The sequence below is a fragment of the Ylistrum balloti genome, unplaced genomic scaffold (genome assembly GCF_031769215.1).
Source record: "Ylistrum balloti isolate Yb309-2 unplaced genomic scaffold, AGI_CSIRO_Ybal_v1 Utg370840, whole genome shotgun sequence".
In the NCBI taxonomy this organism is placed as follows: Eukaryota; Metazoa; Mollusca; class Bivalvia; order Pectinida; family Pectinidae; genus Ylistrum; species Ylistrum balloti.
The window spans coordinates 547928-572512 of record NW_026782484.1 but is presented as its reverse complement, the minus strand read 5'-3'; the positions used below and the strand labels follow the sequence as shown (position 1 = coordinate 572512).

General features: G+C 36.9%; 1 protein-coding gene across 2 annotated transcripts in view; it reads right to left on the bottom strand.

Moving 5' to 3' along the window:
* Nucleotides 1–3637: 3637 nt before the first annotated feature.
* LOC132558948 (serine/threonine-protein kinase D3-like) overlaps nt 3638–24585 on the bottom strand; it is a 57487-nt gene continuing 36539 nt past the window's right edge. The window contains exons 6-21 of one of the 2 annotated variants that reach the window (XM_060223571.1): nt 22699–22779; nt 22119–22251; nt 21429–21549; nt 17776–17853; nt 16760–17021; nt 16113–16153; nt 14880–14967; nt 14452–14558; nt 12505–12561; nt 11663–11767; nt 11407–11505; nt 10982–11066; nt 10642–10717; nt 10326–10432; nt 7235–7320; nt 3638–4611 (exon numbers count right to left, since the gene is read on the bottom strand). In XM_060223571.1, the coding sequence (XP_060079554.1) occupies nt 4402–4611; nt 7235–7320; nt 10326–10432; nt 10642–10717; nt 10982–11066; nt 11407–11505; nt 11663–11767; nt 12505–12561; nt 14452–14558; nt 14880–14967; nt 16113–16153; nt 16760–17021; nt 17776–17853; nt 21429–21549; nt 22119–22251; nt 22699–22779 (1736 nt within the window). In that variant the 3' untranslated portion in view covers nt 3638–4401. The remainder of the gene's footprint in view (nt 4612–7234; nt 7321–10325; nt 10433–10641; nt 10718–10981; nt 11067–11406; nt 11506–11662; nt 11768–12504; nt 12562–14451; nt 14559–14879; nt 14968–16112; nt 16154–16759; nt 17022–17775; nt 17854–21428; nt 21550–22118; nt 22252–22698; nt 22780–24585) is intronic. The other variant, XM_060223572.1, reaches the window with a different exon arrangement.

The window sequence follows — 24585 nt, the reverse complement described above, 5'->3', positions numbered from 1 at the left end:
CAAACCCTAAAAGTTTTTATATCATTGCCTTAATCCTCGAAGTTTACAGATTCATTGCCCTAACCATTAGACACTAGGGACATCATTAGACATTAGACACAGCCATAATCCCAGAAATGTTGATAACACTCAAGCCTCAACCACAAATGTTAACGGACCCTTAGCCTAATCTCTCAGAAATTTACAGATCCATAATCAAAACCCCTGAAGTTTACAGACCCATGGCCACAACCCCATAATATTACAGACCCTTATCCTCAACCTATGAAACTTTCCTAAAAAAACGCCTCTGTATTCTGGCAAAATAGAGCCCTGCCCTCTGCTCACTCCCCGCTTCCTTTTAACACCCTCTTCTACATTTTGCAGACCCTTTACCCATTCCTCCATCTAATGTACCCTTTATTTTTTTCAGACATGAAACCTCAAGCTGTCTGAAGTGGTGTGCCCTGCAACTTCTAGCTAGGGCATGTTATTCTGCAGAACCTGATAGCCTAATATATAAATATTCTGTACAACATGCATGACATAGAGATCTTGGTCTAACCATAAATATAAGGCAGCTATTGGCTATACTATCTGTTTCACAGTGTTGCATATCATATATAACCAGAACTAGAAATGGTGGGGCCAGTTAGATGATGTTATGGACATGGTATTTGAAATGGTGTGTGTTTGACCTCAGACATGTAAATGCTGAAACAGTGACTTGTCTTTCATGGACGACAGCTTCGACATTACAATGATATCAGTCAAAACATCATAAAATAGCATCTTCAGAGACTGACTGATACACTTACATCATAAAACAAGGCCAGAGTACCAGACTATTATATAAATAAATTGGGAGAAAATATCAAAAGTTTAAATAAAAATTGTTTGTATATTGCATTATCAGAGACATTTCATAGTTCTTTTTTATATTACAAATCCTCCACTAATGTAACTTTCCTTCAGGCTACTGTGGGGGACCTAAACATTATCATTTTATGTTGAAACTTGATCCTTGTAAATAATCTGATACAGTTTAGAAGACACAAACATCAAAAGATAACACTTTTGTCATCATTTAAACTCATTTTCTCTGTCATTAAACAGTAACAGTGACAAAGATAAGTTAAAAAACCACAGATAATTATACATAAAACATAAAAATTTGGCTGCTGGTACTTTTAATATTAATATGATCCCACAGAAATATCTGATGGGGAAATGGACTATTGAGAACTTTCACTCTCAAATACTGCTCCAAAGGAGAAGAGTTGATGTCCCTAGTAGTGCAAACAGAAGAGATTTACCCCAGTACCGCCTTTGAATGTAGGAACAGAGAAAAGTCACTGCCTCTGAATAGACTTTTGTAAGAACAGAAGAGTGACTGCACTTCAACATAGAAACAGGAGAGAAATGTACCAACAGATCTGTTCTAAAATTTGCGAAGGGAGATAACTCCTGTTCCTAGATATACTTGGTACTAATCAGAGAAGCATAATAAGACACTAGCACTTTTTCTCTGTCATGATGACTCTTAATGTCATACATATGCTCTGGAATGAGGATCAAGATTTTGCGGTTAATTGTTCATAATTATGCAATGAATCAGATCTGTACCTAACTTCTACTGTAGAAAACATAGGTAGCACTTTACTTCCCTAGACTGGTAAATTGTATAACTCCCTAACACAGGAAGGCTATACTTTGTAACATTATGAGAATACTTGAATAACATCAATTATTACTATAATTAATTAAAAGCTGAGAAGATTATAATAAAACAGTATATCTGTCAGCTTTCAAAACAATTTAATACTGAGATAAATCATGGAAACAGATTTGGTGGAGAACAAACACTGTAATAATGGACTTGTATGTAAATGAAACATGCTAAAGGCCTCGTTAACGTGTACAGGGGTATCCTAACATCAGAAAAGGGACGATCTGACATGTTGGTCACAGAGACTAACAATTGAGATTTTGGGCCCTATTTTTTGTTTGCTAACTCTCTGTGAGTTGAGGGTAATTTTAAAAAGATATCAAATAGTACATTTAGTAAGAGAATCTGTAAAACTGTATAAAAAGTACTGAGAGTTAATAAACACATACTTAAAATAATTGTCCCCCTTCCCTTAAAAATACAAATAAATTATATACCACAAAACATATATTTATAACACTGATTGACAAAATACGGTAAAAACAGTACAAAATATGAATTGCATGTAGGCCACTGATTAAGTTTCACGGCCTAGCCAATACAGTAAAGGCCTTTATTGTCCTGTCCTGCTTTATAAATAATCAGGAGCTCTGTGACTCCCTAACACACACTGTAGTGCTGGAGATTTCTCCTAACCAGAAGAATTACCATGACAAGGCAAACTCTGCTTACCAGAAATGCCATTCTATGTGAAGAAGATAGGAACTCTTACAGCCAAAGGCTTTCACTATTCTGAGATTATTGAATAAGTTACTGCTGAAGTATCCTGCTTCCTACAGAAACTAAAATCTAATAAAAAGGCAAAATCTTACATCTTCCTTATTGATCAGGGAAGTGTCTTACAGCAAAACCTCCCTTATTTATCAGGGAAGTGTCTTAAAGCAAAACTTTCCTTATTTATCAGGAAAGTGTCTTACAGCAAAACCTCCCCTTTATCAGCAAAACCTCCCTTAATGATCAGGGAAGTGTCTTACAGCAAAACCTCCCTTATTTATCAGGGAAGTGTCTTACAGCAAAACCTCCCTTATTTATCAGGAATGAGTTTTACAGCGAAACCCCCTTATTGATCAGGGATGTGTCTTACAGCAAAACCTTCCTTGTTTATCAGGAATGTGTCTTGCAGCAAAACCTTCCTTATTTATCAAGGATGTGTCTTACAGCAAAACCTCCCTTATTTATCAGGGAAGTGTCTTACAGCAAAACTTCCCTTATTGATCAGGGATGTGTCTTACCTCCCTTATTAACCAGGGATGAGTCTTGCAGCAAAACCTAAGAGTCTAAACATAGCACCCATATTTTAAGAATTTGAGGACAATAGTGTTTTACATGTAAAGATGACAAGTGGAACAAACTGTGAACAAAGGACAATTGCAAGGTTTCATTAACTGGGTTAAAAAATGTTTTGAGGCTCAGTGAATTAAGTAAACACAGGCATGATCGGCCCAGGCCTTCATATCTTTGCCATTACTATAGTCTTGAGTCAACAATCACTGTAGTTTCAGTTTTGCATTGCAAGTGACAGGAGAAATGTAGAACGTTTTTTGTATAAGAAAGACATGCTTAAGATTTCATCAACACAATATTCATTTAGAAATCTGAGACAATTGAGGTATTCTTATCCAAAAAGCATGCCAAAAGACAATCATGCAAATAACAATGAAATTGAAAAGTAAAATTTTACCTCAAAAACGTAATTACATTCTTTTATATTTATTAACTTATCCAAATTTTAAGTTGTTCACTCCTTCAGGGCACAGAACTTACTACAACCTTCTGTAAACAGAGCTGACTACAAACTCCGTAAACAGAGCTTAACACCAACTTTGGTAAACAAAGAAAGTTATTAACAACTGCAAACAGAGTTTACTTCTAACTTCTGTACACAGAGTTGGTTGTTACCAACATCCTATAACGGAGCTTGTTGTCCATATCTACTAACAGAGCTTGGAAAGGAAATGAACCCTTATTTTGCATTGTTCAACAATCAACATAAGCTCTGTAGAGCATTCATTATCATGCCACTATGGGAGCAAATGTTTTCAGTGTTGGAAAAAAAAACACATGGAAAAATCACATTATCCCCTGCCATCAGTGTGTCTTGGACCCACATTCTAAAAGAAAGTGGTCTGAAGCTCATGCAAGACTGCACATCATGGCAGTCATAATGTCAGTATCATGGCTATTGAGGCTTGTTGTCAACATTTAATAACAGAGTTTGTTGTCAACAGGGCTTGCTGTTCACTTCTGTAAACAAGTTTGTTGTCAACTTCTGTGAACAAATATTCACCATACTTTCAATATCTTAAATAAATTTTGATTTATTAAGTCCTAAAATAATAGTCAAAGGAAATATGTCATTGTCCATATATCTGTATAGAAGACGAAACATTCAAATTGCCATTACATTTACATAGTGAAAGAACAACAGTAACAGATTGACTTTTGATTACATAATCTTCGGTGGGTATTTCATTGCATGTGCATGCAAATAGAAAGACAAATTCCGTACAAAGGAGAAAAAATAGCATCACAAATGAATTTAGAAAACAGGACAAGGTTTCTGGATGGAGTAAATGCTGTGGTTGTCGTGGTCATAGGCTTGGCCAAGTGGGCGTGGTCAGACGAGTAACCGAGTGGGCATGGCCCAGTGGGGGCTGGAAGGAGTGGGATTACAATATCAAAGTGACGACACATCAGGAGGCACCACCAGTACTGACACGTTCACTGCGAGATTTACTCAGATTATACGTCTCATTCACACCTTTCATCCCAATGTCTTTCCAAGATTTTAGGGAGCGCTCCTTTCTGTACTGTTCCCATCTGTCGTCGTCAGACTCATGTGTGAGGTATCGCTGGCCGACCATTTCCTCCAACTTGCGTAGGTCACACCAAGTCTGGTAATCCTGCATTACAACAATAGGGGTATTAAATATACAACATATATGTGTCATACATCAAGGCAGAGTCAATGTAGAGTATTGTACACAAACCATGTATACTGACCATGTACACAAACCATGTACACAGACCATGTATACTGACAATGTACACAAACCATGTATACTGACCATGTACACAAACCATGTACACTGACTATGTACACAAACCATGTACACAGACCATGTACACAGATTATGTATACTGACAATGTACACAAACCATGTACACAGACTATGTACACAGACCATGTACACAGACTATGTACACAGACCATGTACATAGACCATGTACACAGATCATGTATACTGACAATGTACACAGACTATGTACACAAACCATGTACACAGACTATGTACACAGACCATGTACACAGACCATGTACACAGACTATGTACACAAACCATGTACACAGACTAAATATAGAGTAAATACAGAATCAGATATTGATTTCATTCAATGGTTTGCTACCATGTATCATAGTTTAAACAGATCTCTCAGTTTCTTCACCACATCAGTTGCTACGATCAAAATGTGTTGTAATGATATTCATGAATTTTGAATTCAATTATAATTGCTATGAAATATTACAATATAAATTTTGAAATGAAAGTAACTTAATAAACTTTGTAATTTCCTAAATCAGAAGTCTATACGAGTAAACCATGATAATAATATGCTGATGTGTGCTCTTATACAGAAAGCCATTGATAATTGAAGCTTCTTGTTTACATACAGCAAAAAAACAAAGTCATGAATATAATACCTATTGTCCATGTACATTGTATAGCGAAATTCTAAATAACATGGCCCCTGTTTACCTACAGGAAAATCTGGATATATCCCTCATTTATCAACTATGATATAATGCTCGTAACTTATACAATGTATACAGAAGTCAGAGATTCCTGAGGGATCTTTAGCACACACCAATGTCTGATCAACAAGGTGATACAAGGATTTACAATCTGTCATTGTCAAAATCCAAGATGGTTACCAGTTAGAATTTTGTTTCAGTGATCATTCAACAAAATCAAAACCAACATAAGAAATTTCTAGAAAGATCCATCCATTTTTTTCTGTGAAATAACAAACTCCAAGATGGCTGCCTGTCAGGCATATTTTTGATCAGTTTCAAATGGGCACAATCAGAAATCATGGAAACCTACAAAGATCAATCAAGTACTTCTCAAGAAATAGCGATAACAAACTTTCATTGTCAAAATTCCAAGATGGCTGCCTGTCAGCTATTTTGTGTCTTGATCATCCCAAAATCAAATGGGCTTAACTACAGACCAAGGGAAAGCGATATAATGAGACAGATCTATCTAGTATTTTTCAACAAATAATGATATCAGAATGTTGGCCATGTTGTTTTTTTGGATCAGTCCAAAAATTGGATAATGCACAAATTGGGACCAAGGGGTCCTTATACATGAAATTTTAGAATTATTTAACTGACGGCTGGCTAAAAACCTAGATATAAAGCCCTTTGTTTATGTAGAGTAAAACCTTGATATAATGTCCCATGTTTATATACAATAAGACTTTGATATAATGCCTCTTTTTTACATACCATTAAACCTTGATACGATCCCTCTTGTTTGAAACCTCTACATTAATGTATATCAATGTTTTCTTTTCTCAATAACAACATATAAGATTATATTAAGATATTCACTGCCCTCGCCCCCCCCATACTCTATTACAATTACAATGCCAACCTGTTACTGTCTGGTCAGTATAACAAGGTTTTACTTTAGATTACACATGGTTAGTTCTATATAACTGTTCCATTATACACCTATACATTTAGTGTTATCTGTCACATACTATTAATTAATAAGTAGATATAATAATCTCCATAAATTCTTCTGATCAAATATAAAATGATTATCCAGAAAACAGAAAACACACAGTTAAAATATAAAAAGAAGCTGTCATATTGATGTGTGAAACTACAGGCAGGTTTAGTGAAAATCCAGCAAAAGGTTTGATAATATTAAAAAGAAATCCACATCTAAACAAAGTACTGGGTGTTTGTAGAGTTTGTGAATCTCCAAGTACTACCTACCTAATATGTATGTATCAGAACCTAGAAAAGACTCATGTGCTCTACTTCATCAATAGTGTTCACAACAGAGAGTTTGTGTAAGTTTCTAGCTACAGTTATGTAGTTAAGTTTCAGAGGTGACAGACCTGAAGAAATAGTCATCAGTACCACCTATTTACGCATTGTCATTCATAAAACACATTTACCAAATATAGACATAGACTGATCAAATCGTTTAACGAACATGGGCAAAGACAGATAAGAAACATTTACCAAATATGGGCAGAGACTAATAAGAGACATTTACCAAAAGGTTATTGTAAGTGTAATAAATGACTTCAAGTTTACGATCCTGAATGTGTCTAATGCCTAATAAGGCCAAATCATTGCCACAAAATGATAAAACAATTATTGGTTTACATACATTGCAACCTACTTATAAATAAAACAAAAAACAAAAAAACAAAAAAAATCAAATAAATATAAATGGCTTGTAGGCAGGATATCATCGTTGTATAGTAAGAAAATAGGATCACCTGGAGCCAGAGATGAACGAGAGATTTTTCCACACTGAATCGTTTTCTCATTTTGACCTGGAGGAGGTTTGTGATGAGGTCTATAGCTGTAACACAAGGAGGAAGATTATTAAAGGTCAACTAAGGTCAAAAGGTCAAAAACGGTCACACACTGTCTCCAGCTTACAACCACAGCCAGTAGATCCACAAAGGAAGAGCTTGATTCTACCCAATGACTGGACGTCTGGTACATGTTAAAATTCTTTCTTCGTTTACCTGGATTCCTATCAAAAAGGCCTGGTTTTCTTATAGAAAAGGAATATCTTACATTTTAATTCATGGAATCTTATACTTATTTCTTTTTTTCAATACTGAATAATATTTTGTTACGAGGGATTGAGGAAACAATATATTTATAGATAAAGCGTTTTGTTAAGTACTAGCTAACCAAGGCTGAGTTTAAGTCAGGAGTGCACTCCATACACACCACATCAATTAGTTTTCAACCTATCACATCTATTACACAAAGGCAATCTAATGGCATGATGGAGAGCTAGTAATGATTCACCAATAAACACAAGGCCAATTTATGTTACATTTTAATGCTTCTCTGCAATATATCATTCAAATTGAAGAAACGTTTTTTAATGACTAAAGAGAGAAAAAGAGAGAGAGAGGAAAAAAACTAACAAAAAAACCCATCTATACCTATCTAACAAATGATGATTAATAATACTGAAGTATCTTTTACAAGCCAACAATGTATAAAGGGCATCTGGTATTGGCCTTTAAATGTGTGTTAACTATGTGTTGTTTCTGTGTGTAAAGAGCTGCAAAAGAAAAGTTAGTGAAGCGTGAATGAAAGCTACATACAATATCATCTTGTGACGTTATGAGACTATCGCATGATGATACTATCAAAACCTACATACTGGCACAGTTGTTCAAAGTCACACAAGGCTGCCAACATTTTGAATATTTAATAACTTTCACAACCAGTATTCTGATTTGGAAAGATTTCAAAGTAACTATCTTCAAAGTGAGACATATTCAATTAGAAAATGTAGGGTAAAAATAAACCCAAACAGCCTATGAAAGTTTGAACAACTAACACCAACTGCAAAAATACAAATCATTTATTCTGCAGGTCGTTTTGATTATAAAAACAAGTTTTGGAGCTAATAAGGTTACATCACTCTGTAACAGAGACAACTTGTGTCAGAAATTTGTTTACACTTTGTATTTCTCATTATTTTGTTTACAATGATTTGTATTTATAACAACATACGGTGAGACTACACAGCAGAAACACAAGATAACAGCAATTGAACCTGTACAAGCCACGGATGGGTCATTATCTGGTAAACTGGAGGCCGCTTTTGCAAGTTTGTAACAAATATTTGCTTGATAAAACTTTTAGCTGAAAAATAAACATGAGAGTAAAATAAACACTATGTAAGTATCGTACCATCTGATAAATACAGAATTACGATAGACCACAATCAAGGTTAATCTATCTATATTTTCTATTTGCTGTATACAAAATTACACCCTATCATGTTTTCCTATTTTACTTCATAGTCCCATGATAGTCTTGAATTTTAGTTTAAGAACTAAAACATGCCTGTGCTCAAAGAGGATGCACCTAGCCAATCTGGAGACAGGTGGGCAGAGCTTGTAAAGGAATGATTCGACCATCTGACACAAGGGGTGGGTGGAGCTTGTTATCAAACCTATCTAATGACACAAGGGGTGGGTGGAGCTTGTTATCAAACCTATCTACACTTTGCATACAACTTTTTTCTTTCTAATTCAGTAACTTTGGTCACATATTTTATTTCGCTCAATTTCCATCAATGGGAAAGTTTGAGCAGAACAAATGGAAATTTGCCAGGTAAAGGGAAAACAGAAAATTACCACACCTGTATTCTGTTCACCTTTAAACTTCCTTATTCTACTAACCAGGGTGTTAAAACGTCCTTATTCTTCTAACCTATTACACTTTCTTATTCTAATAACCTGTTAAAAGTCCTTAATCTACTAACTTGTAAAACTTCCTTATTCTATTAACCCATTACACTAACATCTCACAATATGTTATTTCAAAGAATATTTTAAATTGAATATTGATAGTTTTCTTTCTACTATTAACTAAATGCTTTTCCTATACATCGATTATAATTCAGGTATACAATTTTATCCCGAAAAGTGATCACGATACAATATTTAAGCGGAAAACTTCTAACATACAAGATGGGAACAGATTCATCACATAACAAAGGTGATGGAGGACAGCATAGCTTGCCTATTTAAAGAATTTACAAATAATAATACAGTATTAATTTGACTTCCAATTTATACTGAATTTCAATATTTATAGCAAACTTTACATATAAGCATTAGGATTTTGGCAGGAAATGAAGGCACAAGTTGTTCAAAATTTGTAAATAATATTAATAAGAGTATAAAATATAAAAAAAATCACTATTGAGTTCACTACAACATCCTAGGTTCCACAATCACATCCTCAGCATACATTTCAAGCCTTCAATCAGTGCTGGCACTGATGCTGACAGTAACTAGAAAGTAACACTCTTTGAATAAGCAAGCAAAATGCAGTCATGCCACTTTTTTTAACATACTGAACTTTCAGCATTTACTTCAGTGGGAGAACAAGGTACTAAACACACTTCATTATGAACTATACAACATAACATACTCCAATGTGTAGTCATGCAAGAGTTACTGCCCCTTTTGTAATTAAGTGTCCCAAAAATAAACGACATGCTAGTAATACATTGGCAGCAGGTAACGCAACAGCTTGTGTATGAAACAAAGTGAAAACCAAACCAGTCTATAGTTTTAAACAATTGAAATATTGTCCACTATTATGAAATTTTCTTGTCTGGTTAATCTATTATAGTATATCAATTAAAACACCAAACAACATAAAGATATAACCAATTGTCTAATAACTGGATACAATACGTTTTAATATTTGACTTCCATAACTAAGGAAGCTATTCTTTTTATCATTATCAATTTTTGAAATGTATGAATGTATAAAAAATCTCTAGAACATAACAGTTTTAAATGTATTAGAGGAGGTTACCTTCTTGCGATATGTCCTTCCAGGGGTTAGGAGGATACATGAAGGAGGCATTCTGTATCTGATCACTGACTTCCTCATCCTCATTAAAAGGGAATGTTCCACTAATACTGTAATAAAAGACATGACACTGTCCTGTGAACTGTAAAAAAACATTTTTTGGATAAAATTCTCAGTTATCTCCCTTCTTACAATATATTTTGAATTTAATATCTCCCTTCTAAAATTATTTTCTGAAAATGCTCACAGTTATCTCCCTTCTAACAATCCTGTTCTGATACTGGTTGCAGTTGTATTTAGAATTAGATTACAGCCTTACCTAACATAGATGACCACTCCTACTGACCACATATCTAGAGACCGATTGTAGCCTTTACTCTTGAGCACCTCTGGAGCTGTTCTCAAAAAAAAAAAAAAAAAGTGCTTTGGACCGTGACATATATTTTGTAACAGATGTAAAACTGTATGCAAGGATAAGATATAACTGAAAGTGTCTATTTGTAACAAAAAAAAATATCAAGCAGTTACTTATTTAAAATTGATTTCTAGCAGGTCAATCAATTTTCCTACCATTATCATAGAACTAATACATTCTACATTCTGACCTTCATGCAATAGACTCTTGTCTTAAAAAGGTATGTAGATATTACTATACTTACCAAGGTAAGCTGGGGTGCCTACCACAGATCTACGGAAAGACTTTTCACCAATGATACGTGCAAAACCAAAATCACATAATTTCACCTGAAAATCAATCAAAATCAATGTTTTTGATAACCCTACCACTACTTAAAGTTGTAAAAAGTTAGAACTAATTTATTTCAATTTTATCAGGAATCACCTTTACTTCTAAAACAAACAATGTTGCCTACTGCAACCTGTTATATCTATGTTCATGTTTCATTATAATATTTTCATACAATAATATCACGTATGCAATTGCTAATGAACAATTGAATGCATTAAAACATATAACAATACTGTATACCTGAGATAGAGCAGTCTCAGACGACAATAAACAGGTGTGGTTAATCACCTGGGATATGGCAGCTTTCCATGACAACAGACAGGTGTGGTTACTTACCTGAGGGAAGGCTGTCTCTGATGATAACAGAACATTCTCAGGCTTCAGATCACAGTGTACTATATGTTTAGAGTGTAGATGCTTAAGAGCAACCAGAATCTGAAATAGAAGATATAATGAAAATTATGTCAAGATACAATTGTGTGCCACATGTTAGTGTGGATTTTTGTATAGCACTACTGAGTCAGATGTTAATGAGGAAAAGTGTCGTGCAAGTGGAAAAGATGGCCATACCTTAATGTGTATGTTTACTTACCTGAGATATAAGGTATTTGGTCACCCTTTCACTGAGTCGACCTTTTGGACTAGATAGAATCATTTCTAACATATCACCCTTCTGCTTTTCCATCACAACAAATATCTGGGGAGAAAAAAACACCATGTCATGTTTTATTACAACTGATTTCACACCATTATAAATATGGTTTACAAATGGTATCAGCTTCTGATGATAAGGTAGCATCTATACTGATTTTGTCAACTTTGGTGTTAGAGATTTCTTGAATTCAGGACCCTAAATCTTCTATGAAATGTGAGATTGTTTTTAACACCTAACTTAAAAACTTTAACAAGCATTTGTCAAAACAACATTTAATCAGATTAATAAAAATCCAGATTAATGATGTTCTCACTCTTTGTCTCTTTGGTGCCATCAAAATGCATGTGATGCCATGAAAATATGATGTCACTACAACCATAATAAAACCTTTATCCAATCACAACTCAGCTAGGTGTTATCAGATGTGTGGTTAAATGCATTTTAGGTAGTGAAACTTATTACACTGATAACAGGGTAGTTATATCATGTGTGTTATTGCACTGATAACAGGGTAGTTGTATAATGGGTGTTATCACACTGATAACTGGGTAGTTATATAATGGGTGTTATCACACTGACAACAGGGTAGTTATATAATGGGTGTTATTGTACTGATAACAGGGTAGTTATACCATGTGTGTTATTGTACTGATAACAGGGTAGTTGTATAATGAATTTTAATACACTGATAACAAGGTAGTCATATAGTAGACATATTAAAGAGATTAAGTACAACATGTGTATCTGATGGATGTATACATATGTACTGTCACACTTACCCGTTCAGGAGTTTCAAACATCTTCTCTAAGTTTACAACTCCTGGATGATGTAAGTTCTAAAATACAAAAAGTAATATAATGACTTGTAGACTAAATCAATCACAAGACATGAACAGGGCAGAAGAGCTACTAAAGATTTTATTAGACATTTAACACCTGAACTCTCTGATCTAATATGTTCTGATAATCTTTTTTAGTTGTATTTGTGAATAGATCCTTGCCCAGACCGAGACCAAATTATTGCATAAGCAGTGTTCACAGAAAATCATGACTACTATCAAGAGTTCCTAAATAAAATGTATGCCAGCCTTGTTCAGGATCTGTAGGAATTAGAGGCCAGCCTTGTTCAGGATCTGTAGGAATTAGAGGCCAGCCTTGTTCAGGATCTGTAGTAATTAGAGACCAGACTTGTTTACTACCTGTAGTAATTAGAGACCAGACTTGTTTACTACCTGTAGTAATTAGAGACCAGACTTGTTTCCTACCTGTAGTAATTAGAGACCAGACTTGTTTACTGCCCGTAGTTATTAGAGACCAGACTTGTTTACTACCTGTAGTAATTAGAGACCAGACTTGTTTACTACCTGTAGTAATTAGAGACCAGACTTGTTTCCTACCTGTAGTAATTAGAGACCAGACTTGTTTACTGCCCGTAGTAATTAGAGACCAGACTTGTTTACTACCTGTAGTAATTAGAGACCTGCCTTGTTTACTACCTGTAGGAATTAGAGGCCAGCCTAGTCTCTCTGTAGAAATTAGAGGCCTGTCTTGTTTATTACCTGCAGGAATTAGAGGCCAGCCTAGTCTCTTACTAACTGCAGGAATTAGAGGCCTGCCTTGTTTACTACCTGTAGGAATTAGAGGCCAGACTAGTCTCTTACTACCTGTAGGAATTAGAGGCCTGCCTTGTTTACTACCTGTAGGAATTAGAGGCCCGCCTTGTGTCTTGCTATCTGTAGAAATTAGAGGCCCGCCTTGTTTACTACCTGTAGGAATTAGAGGCCCGCCTTGTGTCTTGCTATCTGTAGAAATTAGAGGCCTGCCTTGTGTCTTGCTATCTGTAGAATTTAGAGGCCTGCCTTGTGTCTTGCTATCTGTAGAAATTAGAGGCCTGCCTTGGGTCTTGCTATCTGCAGAAATTAGAGGCCTGCCTTGGGTCTTGCTATCTGTAGAAATTAGAGGCCAGTCTAGTCTCTTACTAACTGTAGGAATTAGAGGCCCGCCTTGTGTCTTGCTATCTGTAGGAATTAGAGGCCTGCCTTGTGTCTTGCTATCTGTAGAAATTAGGGGCCTGCCATGTGTCTTGCTATCTGTAGAAATTAGGGGCCTGCCATGTGTCTTGCTATCTGTAGAAATTAGAGGCCTGCCTTGTGTCTTGCTATCTGTAGAAATTAGGGGCCTGCCATGTGTCTTGCTATCTGTAGAAATTAGAGGCCTGCCTTGTGTCTTGCTATCTGTAGAAATTGGGGGCCTGCCATGTGTCTTGCTATCTGTAGAAATTAGGGGCCTGCCATGTGTCTTGCTATCTGTAGAAATTAGAGGCCTGCCTTGTGTCTTGCTATCTGTAGAAATTGGGGGCCTGCCATGTGTCTTGCTATCTGTAGAAATTAGGGGCCTGCCTTGTGTCTTGCTATCTGTAGGAATTAGAGGCCTGCCTTGTGTCTTGCTATCTGTAGAAATTAGGGGCCTGCCTTGTGTCTTGCTATCTGTAGGAATTAGAGGCCTGCCTTGTGTCTTGCTATCTGTAGAAATTAGAGGCCTGCCTTGTGTCTTGCTATCTGTAGGAATTAGAGGCCTGCCTTGTTTACTACCTGTAGGAATTAGAGGCCTGCCTTGTTTACTACCTGTAGGAATTAGAGGCCTGCCTTGTGTCTTGCTATCTGTAGGAATTAGAGGCCTGCCTTGTTTCTTACCTGTACAAATTAGAGGCCTGCCTTGGGTCTTACCTGTAAAATTGATACTTCATTTTTGAGTTGAGCCTCCTGTTTCGTGGGAAATCTTAATTTATCTATCACTTTGATTGCCACTTCTCTGTTTGTTTTCCTATGTTTCCCTGTGTAAAGAAAATTGTACAGTCTAATGAATGACTATCAACATTACACTTATTTGAGTCAAAGCACCTTGTTCTTGGGAAAACAAATGCTTTTGTAATCAGTTTTGGTTTCAAAATGATTGAACTATAGAATACTTACTTAAAGATACTAATGAGCAAATGAAATAATGCCTGAAGGGTATTTGGCATTGTGAATAATTTTAGGTTTAAATTTGATATTAAGAACAAGAACTGTGCCAAATCAATTGAAATGTTTAGGGACACTTGGAGTACTATTTCTGGTGAAACTTTCTGCAGCTAATTTATATACGCAGAACCTACCTCCATAAACAATACCAAACTGTCCTGATCCTAGTACATCATCCGGATAGATCTGGTACAGCTGGCTAATATCCTGAACAACAAAATACTGCACACAATATATATCTCCTACATACATTATTCTTACAAATAACTTGCAGCAACACAATAAATACACAAATCTACAAATGACTGCATTCAAATTCTGGACACAGGCTCACATGATTTAGTTAGCAATGGAATGGACAAACCACTTCAAACTATGAATTACAGAGATTCAACATTTCTTTAATAAATTGTCAAAGGTTTTTATTTTTAGCTTTATTTCCTCTACCAATCAGAAAATTGTGGCTGTTGTAGGCACTTGTTTGCAAAAAAAAAAAACACTTCAAAACACAGTGTTCTCAGGCATGAGTTGAAAACAAAGTCATCAGTCAGTATGTTGACCTGTTGTTGGTCAGTTTGTCTACCTGTCACCAGTCATCATGTTTACCTGTTGTTTGTCAGTTTGTCTACCTGTCACCAGTCAGCATGTTTACCTGTTGTTGACAGTTAGCCTACCTGTCACCAGTCAGTATGTTTACCTGTTGTTGGTCAGTTTGTCTACCTGTCACCAGTCAGCATGTTTACCTGTTGTTTGTCAGTTTGTCTACCTGTCACCAGTCAGCATGTTTACCTGTTGTTGGTCAGTTTGTCTACCTGTCACCAGTCAGCATGTTTACCTGTTGTTGACAGTTAGCCTACCTGTCACCAGTCAGCATGTCTACCTGTTGTTGGTCAGTTTGTCTACCTGTCACCAGTCAGCATGTTTACCTGTTGTTGGCCAGTTTGTCTACCTGTCACCAGTCAGCATGTTTACCTGTTGTTGACAGTTAGCCTACCTGTCACCAGTCATCACGTTTACCTGTTGTTGGTCAGTTTGCCTTCCTGTCACCAGTCATGTTTACCTGTTGTTGGTCAGTTTGTCTACCTGTCACCAGTCATGTTTACCTGTTGTTGGTCAGTTTGTCTACCTGTCACCAGTCAGCATGTCTACCTGTTGATGGTCAGTTTGCCTACCTGTCACCAGTCATGTTTACCTGTTGTTGGTCAGTTTGCCTACCTGTCACCAGTCATGTTTACCTGTTGTTGGTCAGTTTGCCTACCTGTCACCAGTCATGTTTACCTGTTGTTGGTCAGTTTGTCTACCTGTCACCAGTCATGTTTACCTGTTGTTGGTCAGTTAGCCTACTTGTCACCAGTCAGTATGCTTACCTGTTGTTCATCAGTTCCTGAACCCTGCTGACCTTGTTTCTCTGTAATATAAGAGAATAAATTTTAGTCATACCTTTCCTTATTGAAAATTACTACAATTGATATTGAAGACATTCTACAAATGAAGAGTCATCACTAATGGGCTGGTCACAAGCTGTCAATCTCTATATAGATCAAACTCAACTTCTACCACACTAGATGTAGGAATGACTTAGAGACGACACAAAACTGTTAGATCACTCTCACTTCCTAGGGACCACAGTGGTTGTAGGAATGACTTTGGGACAACACAAAACTGTTAGATCACACTCACCCCCTCGGGACCACAGTGGTTGTATGAATGACTTAGGGATGACACAAAACTGTTATATCGCCCTCACCCCCTAGGGACCACAGTGGTTGTAGGAATGACTTAGGGACGACACAAAACTGTTAGATCACACTCACCCCCTAGGGACCACACTGGATGTAGGAATGACTTAGGGATGACACAAAACTGTTAGATCACACTCACTCCCTAGGGACCACAGTGGTTGTAGGAATGACTTAGGGACGACACAAAACTGTTAGATCACACTCACCCCCTAGGGACCACAGTGGTTGTAGGAATGACACGGGACAATACAACACAGATATATTAAACTCACCTCCTACCACACTGGTTGTTGGAGTAACTGGCATGAGGGCCTGACGAATGGCGTGTTCCCAATAACGGGCCTGCTCCAGTCCACTTCCACTTTCAGACGACACAACAATATTACCCTCCCGTCCATTGAAAGTGGGATCCTCCCCAACAAAATAGGTGGCAGACTGAAGACGAATCTCAAACACATTGGGTGCCCTGGACATGTCCACCTGTTGTTTCACCTTGGCTTGCTCTATGCATAATATGTCAGCTAATTGTATTTCCTAGAATCAAAGCAATTGTGAGGATATCGTGTAAGAATGTGATTTGTACTATACATCCGATTCAAAACAGGAAAGGAAAAATCAGACAGCAGAAAAAATTAACACCTGGCTACAAATCAATCTGAGCAGAAATAAAACAGAACCCCTCAAATTTTTCTATCAAACACTGATTGTATCCATCCTAACATTTCAATAACAAAATCTAAGTCACCTGTATAAGTGTTCTTTTATACACAGATAAATTCAATTTGATAAATCAAAACTAGACCTGTCATCCTGAGGATACAAATATCCTAAACCCCTGCAGATCAATCAATCCCAGTGACCCCCACCTTGTAGTATTTACCGGTATTTTCTGACTGGTAAAGAATGATTGACTCAGAGTCTACATACCTTGTAGTATTTACCGGTATTTTCTGACTGGTAAAGAGTGATTGACTCAGAGTCTACATACCTTGTGGTATATACCGGCCTGATTGCTAAAGAGTGATTGACTCAGGGTACACATACCTTGTAGTATTTACTGGTATTTTCTGACTGGTAAAGAGTGATTGACTCAGGATACACATACCTTGTAGTATTTACTGGTATTTTCTGACTGGTAAAGAGTGATTGACTCAGGGTACACATACCTTGTAGTATTTACTGGTATTTTCTGACTGGTAAAGAGTGATTGACTCAGGGTACACATACCTTGTAGTATTTACTGGTATTTTCTGACTGGTAAAGAGTGATTGACTCAGGGTACACATACCTTGTAGTATTTACTGGTATTTTCTGACTGGTAAAGAGTGATTGACTTGGAGTCTAACTTCCAATAATGCCTTTTTCTCTGTAAATAAATAGGTATTGTTGTACAGTCCATACAATGATTGTTTTCATCTCAATATATCGAAGGTTTGGTGTTCATACTTGAAATGCGTTAAAACTATAGTTTGAACATTTCTCAATCTAACAAAGGTCATGATTAATTTTAATGCCTCCCTCTACCAGGGACCTAACATTAAGCCTCTGGCTCTTGCTATTCTACAGTCAGAGGATCCCAGAAAAGTTCTCTCTAGCAAAGTAGTATGTTGTCGCTGGTATATACCTGGGTTACTTTATCTCTAGCCATGTGGTATGTTGTGGCTGGTATATACCTGGGTTACTTTATCTCTAGCCTTGTGGTATGTTGTGGCTGGTATATACCTGGGTTACTTTATCTCTAGCCTTGTGGTATGTTGTGGCTGGTATATACCTGGGTTACTTTATCTCTAGCCTTGTGGTATGTTGTGGCTGGTATATACCTGGGTTACTTTATCTCTAGCCATGTGGTATGTTGTGGCTGGTATATATGTGGTATGTTGTGGCTGGTATATACTTTACTTTAAATGCTCTAGCCATGTGGTATGTTGTGGCTGGTATATACCTGGGTTACTTTATCTAGCCATGTGGTATGTTGTGGCTGGTATATACCTGGGTTACTTTATATTACTTTATCTCTAGCCATGTGGTATGTTGTGGCTGGTATATACCTGGGTTACTTTATCTCTAGCCATGTGGTATGTTGTGGCTGGTATATACCTGGGTTACTTTATCTCTAGCCATGTGGTATGTTGTGGCTGGTATATACCTGGGTTACTTTATCTCTAGCCATGTGGTATGTTGTGGCTGGTATATACCTGGGTTACTTTATCTCTAGCCATGTGGTATGTTGTGGCTGGTATATACCTGGGTTACTTTATCTCTAGCCATGTGGTATGTTGTGGCTGGTATATACCTGGGTTACTTTATCTCTAGCCATGTGGTATGTTGTGGCTGGTATATACCTGGGTTACTTTATCTCTAGCCATGTGGTATGTTGTGGCTGGTATATACCTGGGTTACTTTATCTCTAGCCATGTGGTATGTTGTGGCTGGTATATACCTGGGTTACTTTATCTCTAGCCATGTGGTATGTTGTGGCTGGCTGGTATGTTGTGGCTGGTATATACCTGGGTTACTTTATCTCTAGCCTTGTGGTATGTTGTGGCTGGTATATACCTGGGTTACTTTATCTCTAGCCATGTGGTATGTTGTGGCTGGTATATACCTGGGTTACTTTATCTCTAGCCATGTGGTATGTTGTGGCTGGTATATACCTGGGTTACTTTATCTCTAGCCATGTGGTATGTTGTGGCTGGTATATACCTGGGTTACTTTATCTCTAGCCATGTGGTATGTTGTGGCTGGTATATACCTGGGTTACTTTATCTCTAGCCATGTGGTATGTTGTGGCTGGTATATACCTGGGTTACTTTATCTCTAGCCATGTGGTATGTTGTGGCTGGTATATACCTGGGTTACTTTATCTCTAGCCATGTGGTATGTTGTGGCTGGTATATACCTGGGTTACTTTATCTCTAGCCATGTGGTATGTTGTGGCTGGTATATACCTGGGTTACTTTATCTCTAGCCATGTGGTATGTTGTGGCTGGTATATACCTGGGTTACTTTATCTCTAGCCATGTGGTATGTTGTGGCTGGTATATACCTGGGTTACTTTATCTCTAGCCATGTGGTATGTTGTGGCTGGTATATACCTGGGTTACTTTATCTCTAGCCATGTGGTATGTTGTGGCTGGTATATACCTGGGTTACTTTATCTCTAGCCATGTGGTATGTTGTGGCTGGTATATACCTGGGTTACTTTATCTCTAGCCATGTGGTATGTTGTGGCTGGTATATACCTGGGTTACTTTATCTCTAGCCATGTGGTATGTTGTGGCTGGTATATACCTGGGTTACTTTATCTCTAGCCTTGTGGAATGTTGTGGCTGGTATATACCTCGGTTACTTTATCTCTAGCCATGTGGTATTTTGTGGCTGGTATATACCTGGGTTACTTTATCTCTAGCCATGTGGTATGTTGTGGCTGGTATATACCTGGGTTACTTTATCTCTAGCCATGTGGTATGTTGTGGCTGGTATATACCTGGGTTACTTTATCTCTAGCCATGTGGTATGTTGTGGCTGGTATATACCTGGGTTACTTTATCTCTAGCCATGTGGTATGTTGTGGCTGGTATATACCTGGGTTACTTTATCTCTAGCCATGTGGTATGTTGTGGCTGGTATATACCTGGGTTACTTTATCTCTAGCCATGTGGTATGTTGTGGCTGGTATATACCTCGGTTACTTTATCTCTAGCCATGTGGTATGTTGTGGCTGGTTTATACCTGGGTTACTTTATCTCTAGCCATGTGGTATGTTGTGGCTGGTATATACCTGGGTTACTTTATCTCTAGCCTTGTGGTATGTTGTGGCTGGTATATACCTGGGTTACTTTATCTCTAGCCATGTGGTATGTTGTGGCTGGTATATACCTGGGTTACTTTATCTCTAGCCATGTGGTATGTTGTGGATGGTATATACCTGGGTTACTTTATCTCTAGCCATGTGGTATGTTGTGGCTGGTAAATACCTGGGTTACTTTATCTCTATTTGAGGGTATGTTGTGGCTGGTATATACCTGGGTTACTTTATCTCTATTTGAGGGTATGTTGTGGCTGGTAAATACCTGGGGTACTTTATCTCTATTTGAGGGTATGTTGTGATTAAGTACCTAACTAAAAACTAGCTAAAAACTTCACTGTAGTGACACAATACTTCTTGAAACTAGCATGTTTTAATACTTGCAAGTGTAAAAGAAGTAAGTCAGTGTGGTTTGTACAGTAATAAATAAATTCTCTGTCACTCAGCCACAGAGCATACTTCTTTGGCTCAGTTGGTTTCGATATGGATTTGATTCCTGGTGGGGTGCTTGATTGGTATATGTTTTCTTCCTGTTCTGTTACACAAGTAAACTTTAACCAAACAAAACTTGAAGTCTAAAAATATGTAAAATTTGCAATTGAAAAAAATCCATTTCAACTCTGCTTAGTGAATTTTACACTAAAAAACTTCATAATTACCAGATATGACAATACCCATATTTAATAAAATATTCATGTATTTCAATATCTGCAGCAAACGTATACTAAATCATAAACCTGCTTTTCTTCAAGAGCTAATAAGTAATATCTTCAGCTTATGAAGTTCTACCTACATATGTATAATCAGATATGCTTTGTTTAGGTTTTTTTAATGATCGGCTGTCACCCAACATTAACTAAAAATATCAGTGTGTATTGACCTATACCCAGACAATACTGACTTTGTATGCATTAATTATATAACAGGTACAGATAACATCTGTTAAAGTCCAATGTCCTTGTACATTCTATACAGGTACCATCCCCTGTATCTCAACAGAAGGACAGAAATCTGAAGGATCTACCACAGGATTTTTTAAGTGGTATAAAATCATCATAATGACTTAGCTGTGTTTCTAAATACTTCATATGGACGTCATCATCCAAACACTGCATGTAAGATTATCTGTGTACCTGGGGGTTTCTGTCGGAGTAATGGACCATCCATCCTTCCTTGATGATTTTGGACCCAGTCCTTTTTGTGTGTTTAATTGATTGCACAATTCTCTGAAGTGGAATGTTACTACCAGTTGGGCTGAAACGAGAGGATTTTTGTACAGAAATCACTAATCATATGAAATACAAAATATATATTGAGTCTGGACTTGGTAGCAGGATGACTAATTTATCATCTGATCTCACTCTATACCAAGAAGATTTGGAACTTGAGCTTTAATTAAGATCAAGCAATAATAAGGTTTCTACTCAGCTAGGAAATCGTTGGAGTTCTACCAAAGATAAGTCTGAGTTCCACTCATATGATTGGTACTCTGAGGTCTACTCAACAGGGTAGTATTTTGAATTCTAAACTCATCTGAGCAGTAGACTGAGTTTGAGTTCTACTCATATGATTGGTAATTTGAGGTCTACTCAACTGGGTAGTAATTTTAATTCTATACTCAATTGAGCAGTATACTGAGTTTGAGTTCTACTCATCTGAGCAGTAGACTGAGTTATACTCACCTGAGTGTTAGTTTGAGTTCTACTCATATGATTGGTACTTTGAGTTCTCCTCATCTGAGTGGTAGATTGCATTCCACTTATAGGAGTGCTAGTTTGACTTTGAGTTCTGCTCATCTAAGCGATAACTTAAGTTCAACTCACCTGAGCGGAGGTTTTGGGTCTGATTCCTCTTCCTCCTCTGGTGGTGATCCTTCCTCATATGAGAATGATAGGGCATCTGTGTTGTCTGTATCAATAGTGCTATTTGTGTCTCCCATCTCACTGGGTTCCGGGGCTGACAAAACATGACACATCATTATCAATTTTCTATATAAATCTATTTATATCACTGAGCACAAGCATTAGTTCATTATTGCTGTACGTCCTATGAACTGCCAGGGTCATTTAAGGATGTGCCATATTTGGGTGGTGAAGCAAAACCTGATTTCCTCGAGAAAAACCACTGACCTGTGGCCAGTACCTGGTAAATACCACATGTAGAAGCTGAACCTGCGACCCAGCGGTGGAGAGCTAGTGATAAAGATGTTTACATGCCTAAACCACTTGACCACTGCAGAAGTCGACAAAACCCCTTAGAAAAAGAAGTCAAATATGGTAAAACTTCTTAAGACGCTTATTACACGATGGACACTCGGACTTAGGTAGCCTAAAAAGTTTGTGACTCTAGGTCTTATCACTTTCATTGTTGTAACAGTAACACACACCAGATGCTTAAACTTACCCCCATCATACTGTAACATCTCTCCAGTGCAATCTTTAGGGACATACTGGGCACACTTCTTGTGACAGTTAAACTTACAATCTGCAAAAGTCAAGAAAATCTATTCTGAAAATGGTTCTCTTTTTTCATAAAAATTGTAATTTCACTTTCAGGATGTAAGTAACCCTTGATTTTAAGTCACTGTACATTTATTTTGTCTTTTTGTACAAGTATAATATTTTTCTTGTTCGTCCTTTCAGTCTTCATTCTGTTTCAATTTCACTGGATAAGCCTCAATAACATTAGAAATATTTTTTACTAAATAAGTGCAAATAACAGCAGAAGTCCCTATTACTTTCTAAGTCCCAATAATATTATAGGTTGCTATCACAATAAGTCCAAAATAACAGTAGAAATCCTCATTACTAAACAAAGGCCAATGAGAATAGAAGTCCATATAACTTAATAAGTCCCAAAATATGTATAGTGGAGTAAATTTGTTAGTGTGTGGATGATTATCAGCCCAAATAAATCAATTTATGATTTTCCACAGAACATGGTACAGTGTTGTACACTAAACAGCTCACTTTCTATATGCTAGATGCCTTTTTAAATACACCAGAAAATCTAATTGTGTCTATTTTACACCTTGCTTTTAATGTGTAAGTTGGCTGTTGATTCGTCTGCAACACATCTGGAAGTCTATAAACCTCTCTTTTTGAATGCTAGGTACAACGATATATTGAGATAAAGTTTGTTCCATCTGGGATTCTCTTTCATGTCAAACAACATTAAAATAGCATGAAAAATTGCTTCCAAACCTAACTACACTTCAAACTAGTTAAAATTTGTAGCACCTGTTAAAATTACTGTCAGACTTAACACTTGTTAATTACTGTCAGACTTAACCTGTTAATTACTGTCAGCCTTAACACTTGTTAATTACTGTCAGACTTCACACTTGTTAATTACTGTCAGACTTAACACTTGTTAATTACTGTCAGACTTCACACTTGTTAATTACTGTCAGACTTAACACTTGTTAATTACTGTCAGACTTAACACTTGTTAATTACTGTCAGACTTAACACTTGTTAATTACTGTCAGACTTCACACTTGTTAATTACTGTCAGACTTAACCTGTTAATTACTGTCAGCCTTAACACTTGTTAATTACTGTCAGACTTAACACTTGTTAATTACTGTCAGACTTAACCTGTTAATTACTGTCAGACTTCACACTTGTTAATTACTGTCAGACTTAACACTTGTTAATTACTGTCAGACTTAACACCTGTTAATTACATTCAGACTTCACACTTGTTAATTACTGTCAGACTTAACACTTGTTAATTACTGTCAGACTTCACACTTGTTAATTACTGTCAGACTTAACACTTGTTAATTACTGTCAGACTTCACACTTGTTAATTACTGTCAGACTTCACACTTGTTAATTACTGTCAGACTTAACACTTGTTAATTACTGTCAGACTTCACACTTGTTAATTACTGTCAGACTTAACACTTGTTAATTACTGTCAGACTTAACACTTGTTAATTACTGTCAGACTTAACACTTGTTAATTACATTCAGACTTCACACTTGTTAATTACTGTCAGACTTAACACCTGTTAACTAGAACACTGAAAGGTGAGCAAGGGCCAAGCTATGTGGCTGGAAATTCCTCCCCTCTCACCAACCCACCAACCCAACCGTGTTTTCCATGATGCAGATGGTACTTTTGGTGAGGAGTAGGTAACTATAACAAGTGATACCTATTTTTGACAAGTTGGAACTCATACCAACTGGTAAAACTTGAGAAGAAGTTTGAAAGAAGTGTTGCACAGGGAAACCATGATAGCACAACCATGTTACAAAATGGCCACCCTGGCTGCCGTGTTGA